The following is a 13,996-nucleotide window of genomic DNA, read 5'->3' on the forward strand; positions in this document are numbered from 1 at the left end:
TAACTTGATCCATTGTTCAGATATCTCTGTGAAATATTTCTTTCCAGAAGAAACAAGGAATAGAACTCAAACATAAGCAAAAAAATTTTGCTCACATTTTCCACCCCAAAATTTCTCCTCTGGCCTCTGTCAAAGGCTGGAAAATTACATTCTAGAACCAGTTAGTGAGACGAAGTTATACGCAATTGAAAAAGGTGAGGTTAAAATGAAAGTTGGAACTGAACCTTAAAAAAACACAGTGCTATCCACTGTCCATTCTTTAAGTGGCATTTAAGAATATACACTTACAATGTTTGGCACTAAAAGGTCACACATTGCATAAAACAATGTTTACCATCACAACAGTGAACGATATTTCCTTACTGCTGTAAAAAAAAAAAAAAAAAAAAAATCTAACCACACATTACAGCAAATCATTAGAAAATTCTTATTCTTAACATAAAAATGTACTGAGGTAAGATGGAATGACAGGTTAGTGTCCTAATGTGTAAGAATACCTCAGCCTTTTCCCACATCAGTTATATTTTGCCTATATAAGCACATATTGTTTTCTAGTTTTTATATCATGACTAATATTCCTAAAGGAGAAAAATTATGCTCAATATAGATAACATTAAAAATATGAAGTTCTACATAAGAACAACAGATCTCAATTACTTAACGATTTTTCAATAGATAAAAACAAATGTTTAATAGTAGCTATAAGGTCCATAATTCTATGAAAATAGTGACATTATTTAAACATCTTTAAGTCTATCACTTGCAAAGTTTAAGAGGTGAAAGTCTCAAGTCTGAACCACTACCAAACACACCTCCTTATAAGTACACTACTAAGCTTACATATTTTAGGCACCAGAGGACTGTTAACAAATAGGAAAGTTACATTAAAAACAACACGCTCACAAAAAGGGAATTGAGGAGAGAGGGGAAGGTATGAAAACTGACATATTACCAGAGAAAATTGATAACGTACAAAAATTATTGCTCATAACATGCTGCATATTGTTATTTTTAAATAAATACTTAAACAGTTTCAGATTTTGTTTCTATGTAGCAAGATCAGACAACCTTCAGAATTTCATAAGTTACCAGGCCCTATCATCCCAAAATAGTTGCAGCAACCAGAAACAAACAAATACAGACATGCACAGGCTTGGGAAAAAAAAGGCACCAAAACTAAAAATTGTCAACAATATCACATTTGTGGCCAACTGGGGATGAGGTGTGGGGGGGGGGAGGGGGGCAGACAGATGTGTTGTTCTAGTCTCAGAGGCCAATATGTATACAATGAAGGCAACTAGCATACTTACCAACTCATCCACAGAAAGGATAGACTTAAGAAAGAAGAAAACAGTTCCACAATCAGAAAAACTGGCAAACAGTGGCAAAGTGAACTTCTAGAAAATGCCATAAAATAAATGCAAATATCAGTCTTATTCTGTCAGAACACTATTAAGGAAATGCACTAGGTTTATTGAAGGACACAAAAATAAGTATGGTATTAAACAAAAAAGTTTATTTTGTAGCAATTTCTGCATCAAAGTATGTATTAAAAGGAATAAATCATTACAATTATTTGTTAGAAAATTACATACATTCATTTCCTTACTAAACACAAGTATTGGGAAGATCTACAAAAGCTTGAAATACAGTAAGATTGCTATAAAGATTTCCACATTTTGTTGGGGAAAAGATAATTGCTTTTCAAAGAACAACAAATACAGGTTTGCTTCTAAGCCTTTCTGAACCTAAACTAAGGGTTTTATCTGATAGTTAAATTATAATTCAGATTTACATAACATTATAAAATACTTTTCAAGCTATATATTACACATCTGGTATTCAGCCACTTATGGGACACACGTATGTAAGTAGCAAAAACATATATATAATGCACTGCCAAACAGGAGGAGGAGATACAATTTTGACCAAAGTCACTTTAGTCAAACTCTTATAAAAACTCTTACAAAAAGTACCAAAAGAGCTTTCATGTCCATGCAGCACAGACAGGATATTAAAAAACAGATCGTATCTGAAAGACGCTTGTAGAGTAAACTGCACATAGTCAACTGCTGAGCAACCTTGAATGTTTAAATAGGTTTTCATTCACCGTTTTGCATAATTTGGAGTTTGTCAAATATGCATTGATAGTAAGCTGCATAACAACCTTCCCCCATGCTCTTGTAAGAGAAGTTGTATACACGGCACAGAGGGAGGGAGGTTAACATATGCAGCATTACATTTTCCAGTAACACATTTTGTTGACAAGGTCTCCCTTCAAAATGCTCCCCTGGGCAGATTCAGACTGATAGAAGGTCACCACTTAAGCTCTTTTTAACCTAAAACTCAGATTTTCAATTTTCGTTGTCATCTAAGTAGCTCCAATTTTGCTTGCTCAAGCTCTTCAACCTTTGTAGTTTCTATAGTTAAAACAATTTAAAGGACAGTTTCTCTCCACTAAAATTCTATGAAATCCCAGAAGACAGAGTAAAGCAAATTCAAAAGATAAGTCTCATGGTTTATAAGAAAGGGGATGAGGCAAGGCACCATACTGAATGAAGGACAAAATGTCAGCCTAGGTTTTTAATGAGTACAATTTCAACATAGATAAATCCTGAAGCCTGTCTACTTAAAATAACGTACCTGAACCAAATAGAAAAATATTATAGTTGTGAGCTTAAGCCACAAAAATGTCTGTGTTCATAGTTAAAACTAAGGAGTAAACTTTTGCCATATTGTTTAGGGATTTATATATGTTGAAACTGTACTCATAAGCCTAGATTTTTAATCTTTTGAGTTTGCTTTACTCTGCCTTTGGGATTTCTGTATTTTAATACACATTAAGGTAACAGGAAAACATTCCATGTATGTTGAGGTTTCACAACTTGAACTTGTTAGAGAAACAATTTTCAACATGGTCATTGACAAACATGGCTTAAGAGTTGTAAGAGTTATAAAGTGTGTAAACAATGTTCAGAAACCAGGTCAGAGTCCTGCAACTCATAGCCTATACAGAATGATTTTATTTTGTTTATTAAAATTCTGTTCATGTTGGACCCTCAAACCATGCTATCTGTGATTAGTAATGAGAAAGAATGTTTCTTGTTTAGATCACCAGTTAAAATCTAGAGTAGGCTAACAGTAAAATAAAATAAAATAAATAAATAATGGCTATTTGGTGGTATTTGCCAAATAGTTCCTCAAAATGTGTTTCACAAATCACCAGTGGTGTGTGGAGTCTTTCCTGATGATCTGTTGAATTAAACAAGAAGACTGAGATGGGAGGTGGCCCAGTCTGCAAATATAGAAAAAGGAGGACCACTGAAAAAGTTTCAGTCTTATCTCTAGTAGTTACCCTCACCATAAAAAAACCCCTACAGGGTGGAGTGAAGAGGGAGGAGGAGGAATGGGTGTCTCCTCTTTTTGGCTTCTTTACAATGCAAAAAGAAGTCCTGGTTATTTTTGGTAAGATATACTTACTTTTCACATTAGAAGTTCAAAGATCTTTTCTACCCCAGGAAAACTCCATGAACCACTGAAGAATAGTTATCTTTACTTCCAAGAAACTTAAACTTGATTGAGAAGAAAAGTGATTTTTACACTGACACCCATTTATACGCTGACTTTATTTAAAATTCTGTTTTTGTTAACACCCAATAAAATGCTGAAAAAAGCTATTTTAAAAACCCCCACAAGATTCAAACCCCCTTCACCTCTTTAATTAAGAAAATTGCCTATCAACCTCTCTGCATTCTCCAAAGAAAACCTTCAACAAAAAAATTATATTTCCAATATTTCAAAAGTTAAAACACCAACTCTCAGAGCTTATTTATATTATAAAAACAAAAAAGCACATTCTTAATTTTTCCCCACTGCAGAACTTTAATACAATTTCTTTGAAATGATTACATATGTATTTCAAAGCAAACAGCCTGCAACCCTGAATGTTGATAGATATGTGGTTAGGACCCTCTTTTTCTCTCTACTGTACTTTTCCAGCTATAGTTGGTTACTAGCTCATCATTTTAGCAGTTTTCACAAGAAATAGTGTAAGAAACCTTAGTAACATTTACTTGTTTATTTTAAAGCTAGTGTTCAAATAAGTTTGTACCAGCAACATTAACATTTCACCACTTACAAAGTCAAAAAGAAGTGTAGTTTGAACTTTTCCCTTTAATCTAGGATACTCACCAATTTTGCTTTAATTGCCCCAGAATCAACACTCTGGCCTGTCTTGGCATGCAACTGAAGTTGAATGGCATGGAGTTGCAAAAGCTGATCATGCACCTCTTTTTCCAATACTACTTTCTCAGCCTGAGTTTCTGTCAGTTCAGATTTCAGATCCACCAACTGCGCCTGGAAGATATCATGAGTCCAACAATGAGTGCAATTCTTCAAATTTTGTTTCTCATTATTATCATATGGAATCACATTCTACACTATAAAGGTTTCAGTCATACAGGTAAAATAAAGATGGAATTGGATTCTTTCCATCGGTGTCTCATACCCCTCTAAGGATTCCTCTATTTACAACACATTTTCTTCTCCAACTCTCAGCACACAAACACAAACCGCTCTTCTGAAGATTGGATGGAACTTCTTTCATAATCCATTACAGGTTAACAACAAAGAAAACGAAGCCTCTGCATAAATTCCTGTATAGACTTCCATGAATGAAAAGCACATACCCACAGAGGTCTTAATAAGACTACACAGATTTTTTCTGATACTGAAAATTTCAAATCATAGGACAAATCACAGCCTCCCTGCCTTCAACAAAAAATATTTGTTGGTAAGGCAAGCCAGGATTTGCCCTAAATGCCAAGAAAACCTGAGTAATTTTTAAAAACTTGTTCTAGGATGAATAGGATTCTACAAAAGAAATCTACTTCTACAATGAAATGGTTTTTAAAATCCTTTTCTAAATAAAAAGTTTGTGATTTATTTGTAAAACCATATCACCCTGTCTAATAAATAGACATTATTGATGTCTCTGTGGTGGATACTCTACTCTCAAACAGAAAAAATAATAGTTGAACAAGATGTTTAAAAGACAGCATCAGTGAGCAGATTATTTCTTTTTTAAGGTCTTAACATCAAAGAGCCTAATACAGCTGCCCTCACAATTTTGCCATAGACCTAGAGAAGCAGGGCTGGGCTTTACCTCAGTGACATTTGCCTACACCAGGGCAGCGGGAAGCGGCGTAGGCGAGGGACGTACTGGCTGTGGCTTCCCGCTGCCCCAATTGGCCTGGGATGGCGAAACACAGCTAGCGGGAGCCGCGATCGGCTGAACCCGCTGACGCAGCAGGTAAACGAACTGTCCCGGCCCGCCAGGATGCTTACCCTGGCGAGCCAAGTGCCAGAGGTGCGACCCCTGGCCTACACTATACTCCTTTTTAATGTATCCTAACTACTAATGTAATAAAATTTATTTTTAAAATATTCTTTTGCATTTTAACTCTAAGACTGAAGTCCTATTTATTCAAAAACAGATAAATCATAGGGAGTGAAATTTTCATATATTGCTCTACCAATGTCCAGCCACAAATGTTGCACTTGACCTATAAAATACAATTCTAACAGCAGGAGGTTAATTCATACAGTCAGTCTATTAAATCCTTTTCTTCTCTGTTCAGATAGCCAATCAGTCAGAATTGTGGCTATTGTTTCCATGATGGGGACCTAAGTCCTTTAGGAACCACACTGAGACCAAACTCATTCACATATGCCAAACACACAAACTACTTCTTAAAGTATAAAAACAAATAAACAAATGGCCAGCACATCCCTCGGCCAGCGCTGCTTCCTGCAGCCCCCATTGGCCTGGAACGGCGAACCGCAGCAAGTGGGAGCTGTGAGCAGCTGAACCTGCGGACACTGCAGATAAACAAACCATCCGGCAGATTTCATTGATGGGCGGCATGTCAAAGGTTGCTGATCCCTGCATCATATATTACTCTTAATAGCTAGTGCTCTTTATTCATAGCATTGCCAATTCCTACAATATTACGAGACTACTACAGAAAAGTCCATGAGGAAATTAATAATTCTGTATTCAGGGCAGAGTTTGGATAAAGGGCAGTAAATAAGGGTGGGCAGTAAATAATGCATGACCGCACACTGAATGAGAAGCATAAAAAATATTAAATAGTTATTGATTTAATGAGCACTGTTCATCCCAATGAGGTTCTGGGGGAAAACAGTATTTGATCATGGTGATAAAGAGTTCAGTTTCCCACAATATCTTTGAGAAACTTTACAGAAGTCTATTCCATTGAATGCAAAGTTTATGTATTATTGCAGGATTGAAGGTAACTTCCTGGGAAGTTCGGTGGGGGGAGGGGGGGGCGGTGAGGTGGCGACATGGTCAATATAAACCTTGGGAAGAGTTATGAGCTTCAAAGGAGTATTTTAAACAATGTGCCCAACAAGAAGGAACTTCTGAGACAAAGTTAAGTGGATTTCCTATTCAATACCTAGAGGGAGGTGATTTCAAAGTCCTACCTCCAGACGCAACCTTTTGAAGCTACTCCTGAGGAGGGAACCTGTTCCTGGTATCTGAATATCAAAGGCTGAAGCTGTGTAAAGGAGAAACTGACTTATTCATGGTTGTCCTTGTTATGAACTTGTAACCACAGAAAAGCCTGTGTGGGATTTGAAGGACTGAATGCCTACCAGACCCCTTGTTGGAGCTCAGGGTGATCTCTGATAAGCTAATTATCCTTCATGTAGGTTCTTCTATTTTTTTTAATATGTTTTCTCTGTAATGCTTTTATTTTAAGAATAAATGTGCTTGCTTAGAAAGAGTTGAGAGTAAACTACGGTGAGCAATAACACTGTTTATAGCCCCAGTGCAGACACTGGCTGTTTAGGCCATCTGGCTTGCTGGAATAACAAGTACAAGCAGAGAACTGTGAAGCCTAGAAAAACCCTGGTCAAGAGGGAGAGAGAGACATGGGTCTCCGCCCAAGAGAGGTGACAGCAGGGGAACCAGAAACTTTTAAGTGCTGCCCTTGGTGGACCACAGAGGGTGAATACAAGTGCAGTTACTCTGAAACTGCAACGATTTTGCAATTAAAGCCTGTATCAGAATGCATATACAAAAAGGGTTGAGTTAACCTTACATGCACAACTTTACCAACCTTTTAATACAGTTTTTTTAAAATATATATATTACAAATTACATGTCAAAGGAAAAGTGTCATATCATGTTATGAAAGGCACCTATGACTGTCATGGAATTTTCAGAGGAACCAATCAGGAGTAGCAGCAACAAAAACACACTAACATGTACTGGATGACAAACAGAATGTTTAGTTTTAAGATCAAAACAGTTTGGGAGAAGCCATTCGAACAACTATAATGATAAAACAGCAGGTTTGGTCCTAGAGTCACAAAGAAGGGGTTACTTTATATATTTATTAATCATATCAAATCATTTATGTAATCTGCTGATTCAGCCATATAAGGATGCAGGGAAGAGCTCTAAATGATTGGGAATTCCACTGCCAAATCTTTATTTTCCTTAAATTGCAAATGTACTGCAAGTACACCTCTACTCCGATATAACGCTGTCCTCGGGAGCCAAAAAAAATCTTACTGTGTTACAGGTGAAACCGCGTTATATCAAACTTGCTTTGACCCGCCGGAGCACACAGCTCCCCCCCTAACCCCCCGGAGCGCTGCTTTACTGCGTTATATCTGAATTCGTGTTATATCGGGTCGTATTATATCGGGGTAGAGGTGTATAATGTATTTTTGTGCATCAAGAAATCTCATTAACATCCTTGGTGCACAATGCAGTTAATGATAGGCATTAAGTACCTGTATTTTGACATATTAACATATATCCTGCTGCATATTTTCTAACTGCAGTATTTACAGGAATAAACCTGTCTTCTGTTTGTTAAACTTCTTTTAGCTTGTCACAGGAGGAACTGTTGTGGTTTCCTCTCTATGAAGTAAACTTGTATACTCTCAACTAAACTGAGGAATGTATAAAGGAAACCAGTGAAGTACGCTGTGGCACAAAACGGGCATATCACAGCCTTAAAAAATTACAAGATAATTTATAGCAATATTTTGCCTGGTATCAGTTTCTCTTTCATAGCAATAGGAGCTCAGGAATATCGAGAGTACACCTCTTAAAGCAAACAAGTATGGCTAAGCAAAGTTTTGCTTGTTATCATTTTCACCCTTGACAAACATGCTGCCTAAAAATATTTAATCTATTGGACAGAAAAATCAAACATTTTTAAAGGATACTAAAACTTTCCACTATTTTAACCTTATTAAATGCAACATAAGATGAGTATCATAGCAAACTATTATCAAGGTAGTCAGGCAGCATAGGGCCCAGCAACAATTGTTAGTTAAAAAAACAAATATATTCAGATTATAATGAACTAAACCAACTGGAAGAAATATTTAGAGATCTAATATTGCTGATCCAACTGAGAAACAAATATGTGTAGTGCTGCAATCCATCAATACTAGAGGCAGTCAAAAATTAAAATGGCAACAACATTATTAAGGGCTAACATGCCATGCAAGTGATGGAAGGCGCCACTCTGAATACTATTTACACTAAGAAATTGACTCACTTCTTCCAACACTTATCAGCAGTGGTTCATGTTGAATTGGAGCAATAAAAAGTCTTAACACCTATTGTAAACAGGACAAAACCCATGTTTAGCACCATTACTGAAAGCACAGAAGGAAGACAGTGCGGTTACTGGATTGGGAACTGGACACTCAGTATTGGGCTAACTTGGTTCCCAGTGAAGTCAATGGTAGTTTTACCACTGCCTTCAATGGGAGCAAGTTAGGCCAAATGCTGAACTCTTTTGGGGAAAAGAAAACCCCAAAAACAAAAAAACACTTTTCGGTCTATTCTCAGCTCTGCTATTGACTCATTGTATAAACCTGGATAGGACACTTTGGCTAAGGCCCTAACTTCACTGAAATAAATCCAAATGTCTCATTTACTTCAGTGGGTAATGCATGAGGTCTTTAACCTCTCTGTGCCTTAGTCTCCCCAACTTCATAATGGAAATGATACAACAAGTATTTTGAGTATCCATGGGTAGAAAGGGCTAAGTATACTGTTATTAGTGTTGACAGAGATTTAATGATGTTTCAGCGCTCAGGGAAGAACATCTGCCATTAGTAGACAATGGAAATTTCTGAACTATAAATACTGTATGTGTTTCAGTTTGATGGTCACCCCTAAAAGCACTTTAACTGCTATTCCAAAAAACCTACACCTCTGCAAGGTTACAGCTTTCTAAAGCATCTGTGAGCAACATTCTGTTTCAGAATGAATTACTGATTTAATCACTGTCAGGACTTTGACCTACATCAATCTACTTTTTAACTCTGAAATGCCAGTATCCTATTTTAGTTAAAACTGCAGGTCCACATCATCAGCATCATCAACAATGGAATGGTCTAAGTGACTGCAATAAGGCAATGACCCAGAAGAAGAAAAAAATTAGTTAGTTTCTGGTAAGTCTATGGTTTTTTGTTTTGTTTTGGGGTGGGGGTATACTTTTACTGTTTGCCAGAAATTAAGCAGCACTTCTTAAAAAGGCATTTACAGCTACAAGATATAAATGAAAATTTATCCCATTGAAAATATTGTCAAAGTTTTAAAAATGACAATTTTGCCTATTGTGCACAGGGAACAAAATCATCTCAGAATTAAAAGACTAGTGTTTAAATACATTCTGAGCTATTTTGCAAAGGATTCAAAAACATTGTTGGAAAAATTCAAAGCCTGCTTCTCTAGACAACACAATTCAGACAGAAACTGTTCTATTTTTTATAAAATAGGTTTCTTTAGTTACTATTTTCAAACATTTATAAGATAACATCAACAAATCATCTTAGTATAAATGCATTTTCTGAAGTGGAAAAACAGTCAAACTGCCAATGTTCTAATTAATTATTTTAATTTCTTTGATGATTATATTTCAAATTGTTGTATAGTTCCATAAGCATTTTACCAGGAAAGGAGGTGCGGCTTTATAAAAATGCTAGCATTATTCTGTCAACTCTGCAGTTCTTTTTTGATTTATTATTGGATATCCTGTGTCAACTCCTCATATCTAGACCTCTCAGGAGATCAATTCAGGAGCACCCAGTCCACTTATTCATTTTTTCCTAGCAAGGTAAGTGTCAAAAAAATTAAACTTGATTGAAAATTATTACTTATTTGTATTACCATAGCACGTAGGCGCCTGAGTCATGGACAAATCCCCATTGTATTTTGTACAGCATCTAGTACAAAGACAGAGAGAACTTACAATCTAAGGTCTTGTCTACACTGGCACTTTATAGCACTGCAACTTTCTCACTCAGGGGGATGAAAAAACATGGAGGTGGGCTTTTTAGAGTGCTGGGAGAGCTCTCTCCCAGTGCTCTGCCATGACTACACAAGCCACATTAAATAACGTTGACAGTGTAGACTAGCCCTAGAACTGTGTCTACACTTAAATTGCTACAGCACCAGTTGTACCACTGTAGCGCTTCAGAGTAGACACTCACTACAGCAATAGGAGAGGTTCTCCCCTTGCTGTAGTTAATCCACCTCCCTGAGAGGTGATAGCTAGCTTGATGGAAGAATTCTTCCATCGGCCTAGTGCTGTATACACCAGGAGTTACGTTGGCTTAGCTGCATAGCTCAGAGGTGCAGATTCTTCACCCCTAAACAATGTAGCTGGGTCACCTAACTTGTCAGTGTAGACCTGGCCTTAAAATTAGATAAGAGACAACAGATGGATGCAGACAAGTACAAGAAAACAATGAAACAATACTGGTCAGCACAATACGCAGTGATCTCAGTACACAAGCAGCCTAAATGTTGTCAAATTTTTTGTAGGCATCACAGCAAAAGAATTTTAAGGAGGGATTTGAAGGAGGATAGATAGCTTTAAGGGTATTTATGGGGAATGCCTCACAAGGGTGAGGGACAGCATGGAAGAAAGCACACATTAACAAGTTAGCAGTGGAGGTGACATCATGGGTACACTGGAAGTGGGACTCAACAGCTCAATACCAAATGAGCTAATAGATAGGGTAGGGATTGACTGTGATGGGCCTTGACAGTGTTTATAAACTGCTTATTTCTGATGTGACAAAGAAGAGGATGCCAGTGAAGTGATGCAAAGGGGTGTCACAATCAAAGCAATGGACTAGGAAAATGATCTCTGCAGCACCAATCTGAATGGATATGAGCAGGGCAAGACTGCATTGGTCAAAGAAAGAAAGGTCATATCTTATAGATGTTATGCAGAAAGAATCTGCAAGATTAAATATAACCTGGATTTGAGGACCTAGAGAGGTCAAATATAACACCCAGGTTATGGGCCTGAGTGATAGGCAGGGTGCTGATGTTGTCCATAGTGATCAAGAAAGGAGGAAACAAGGAGGGCTTTGGGGAAGATTAGTAGCTCTGTTTTAAACACACTGAACTTCAGCTGATGGTGAGACATCCATGAGGAGAATCAAAGACACAGGCCAAGAGGAGACAAGTCTGGAGGAGAGAGGTAGATCTGAGTGTTATCATTACATAGATGGTAGTTAAATTCAGGCTTGTGGATGACACTACCCAGAAATAGGATGTAGAAGGAAAAGGGAACATAGGACAGAGCTCTATGGAACCCCACAGAAAGTTGGGAGGGGAATGCTGGAAGGCTTCCAAGGACACAGGGAACTTGGCTTTGCTCTACCTTAAGCATTTATGCCATACACTAATTCCTAGTCTCACACCAAATTTCTGAACATAACCACATATATCAAAGTGACTAAGATGCACTACCTAATGCTTTTGTGAAGTTTGTGACCACTGAGCTCTCGAATCATTGTAAGGGTAACTCATGTTAAGACATTTAATCTATTATAGAAGTACTGTGAATATCACCAAAACAAACATATATTAAAAAAGGTGAAACTTTTATTGGATAATGGAGACCATGATCAGACCAAAAATTTATTTATTTATTTTACAGTTTATTAAACATCAGTAGTGTGCTTGACACTGTTAAAAAAAAAAGGAACTGTACATTACTTCAATAATGCTTCATGCAGATACAGAGTCCACGTATGTGGACTTTTTGCAGGATCAGGACACAAACCTGTTGGAATGAAGTTAAACACTTAAGATGTGTGTGAGTGGATGGGAGGGGGTTACTGTTTTTCACAGTAGCCTCTCCTCATGTAATGTATATCAAGTCTCAATTAACACCATTAAGTAATACGTAGTTTACAAATCCACACCTGATTTTGGCTATTAGTCTTCTGGCCTCTGACCTGCAGGCTATTGACACTACTTGTATCTTACTAAAAAGAAGTGCTTCTATAATATAAGAATGGCTTAACAAATCCTCTATTCCACATTCCAGCAGTAAGATTTAAACTTTTCCCAGAAACTGGGGGGTGGGGGACTCACCCACCAATTTCTGCAGAAACTAGATTTTCATTTAAGAACATTTCTAGTCTTGCAATTAGAAAATACACTCTCCAAACATGAACCAAGTGTAAACTAATATATAATACTGTCTTCCTGAGTGTGAAAAAAGAAATCTTAAAGCCATGTCTAGAGCTTCTGTTTTTCGGGGGTTATTCATTTCATTTATCACAATCTATTTTTAGCAATTGTTGAGTTCTCTGTAATGTCCAGGACTTTCTATGAATAATCTCTTCATAATGCTCCCTAGTGCACTTTAACATGGTTGTGTTGGGATGTATAACCCTTTCCCTGTCAGCACAGGGTTTATAGAGGCTCTGTATGCTAAGGTAAGGTTGGCAGGGAGGAGGGCTTTTAAAGGAGGAAGCTGCAGTCAGAAAAGGAGAATTCCCGGGGCAAGTCCCCCCCTCGTAAACAAAGTAAGCAGGCCCACAAAGGTGGGACTCAGAGGCTGGAGCCTGGACTGAGCCACCCCTGTGATGGTAACTAGGCATCACAAGGAGCCTCAACGCAGCTAGACAGGTGCCACACAGGCTCCTTTTACAGCAGTACTGTTTCAAACACAACTACATTAAAGTGCATTAGGGAACCTTTAGCACACACCAGCAGAGTCTAAACAGACCAATTAAAGTACAACATGTTAGTGCGCTTTAGAAATCACACCCTTGTAGTCTGCATTACTGCTCTGTATAGACAAGCCCTTAGACACAAGGTGTTTCCAGTATTTACTAGATAGACCCCTTTTCAAAATTTTTGTACTAGGGTGGGTTTTATCAGTGTTTATAGGTTAAAACTGAAAAATCAGAAGCCCTTAGCCATGTTTCGAAAATCTCATGCTTCAGCTGATCACCTGCAGACACCAGGAAGGGAATTCCCCCCACCCCTCTCGATGTATTCTGGGTTTTTTGTAGTCTTCCTCCTCTGAAACATTAGAAATTTCCACAGGCTGAAGAAGAGACACTGGAGGGAGTGGGCTAGTGCTCTGACGTGGTACTGAGAATTCTCTCTCTCTGCTTTGCTGGTGGGTCTTGCTCATATGCTCAGGGTTTAATGGATTGCCATATCTAGGTCAGAAAGGAATTTTTCCACAGGTCAGACTGGCAGGATGTTGGGGAATTTTTGTCTTCCTCTGTAGCTTGGGGCATTGGTCACTTGCTAGGATCATCTGGGTGAATCTCACTAAATCAACTCCTTGCCAGTACAAGAGCCTCAGGCACTGGTGCATCTCAGTCCTTTCTGTTCCCTGCCTGTAGCACACAAGAGTTTAGGCTCCTGAGGTCTGTAATACTTCAATCTAATTTTGGTTGTTGGGCATGGTGTAGGGGTGGCTGGGTGCTGTGTAGTGGCCTGTGATATACAGGAGGTCAGCATAGATGATCTGGTGATATCTTCTGGTCTTAAACTCTGAAAAGAGATATGAATTGCATGAGGCTCAAATCCTGACCCTATTATGCAGATCAAGCAGCAATGTTGTATGCTGGGGAGTTCCTCCAGGGAATGAATCCTTCCCTTCCCCATTCCAGT

General features: G+C 37.9%; 1 protein-coding gene across 2 annotated transcripts in view; it reads right to left on the bottom strand.

The window, feature by feature from the left end:
- GOPC (golgi associated PDZ and coiled-coil motif containing) overlaps positions 1 to 13,996 on the bottom strand; it is a 45,916-nt gene that overhangs the window by 19,910 nt on the left and 12,010 nt on the right. The window contains exons 2-3 of one of the 2 annotated variants that reach the window (XM_032789153.2): positions 4,192 to 4,356; positions 1,311 to 1,334 (exon numbers count right to left, since the gene is read on the bottom strand). In XM_032789153.2, the coding sequence (XP_032645044.1) occupies positions 1,311 to 1,334; positions 4,192 to 4,356 (189 nt within the window). The remainder of the gene's footprint in view (positions 1 to 1,310; positions 1,335 to 4,191; positions 4,357 to 13,996) is intronic. The other variant, XM_032789154.2, reaches the window with a different exon arrangement.

Source organism: Chelonoidis abingdonii, chromosome 3 (assembly GCF_003597395.2).
Source record: "Chelonoidis abingdonii isolate Lonesome George chromosome 3, CheloAbing_2.0, whole genome shotgun sequence".
Lineage (NCBI taxonomy): Eukaryota > Metazoa > Chordata > Testudines > Testudinidae > Chelonoidis > Chelonoidis abingdonii.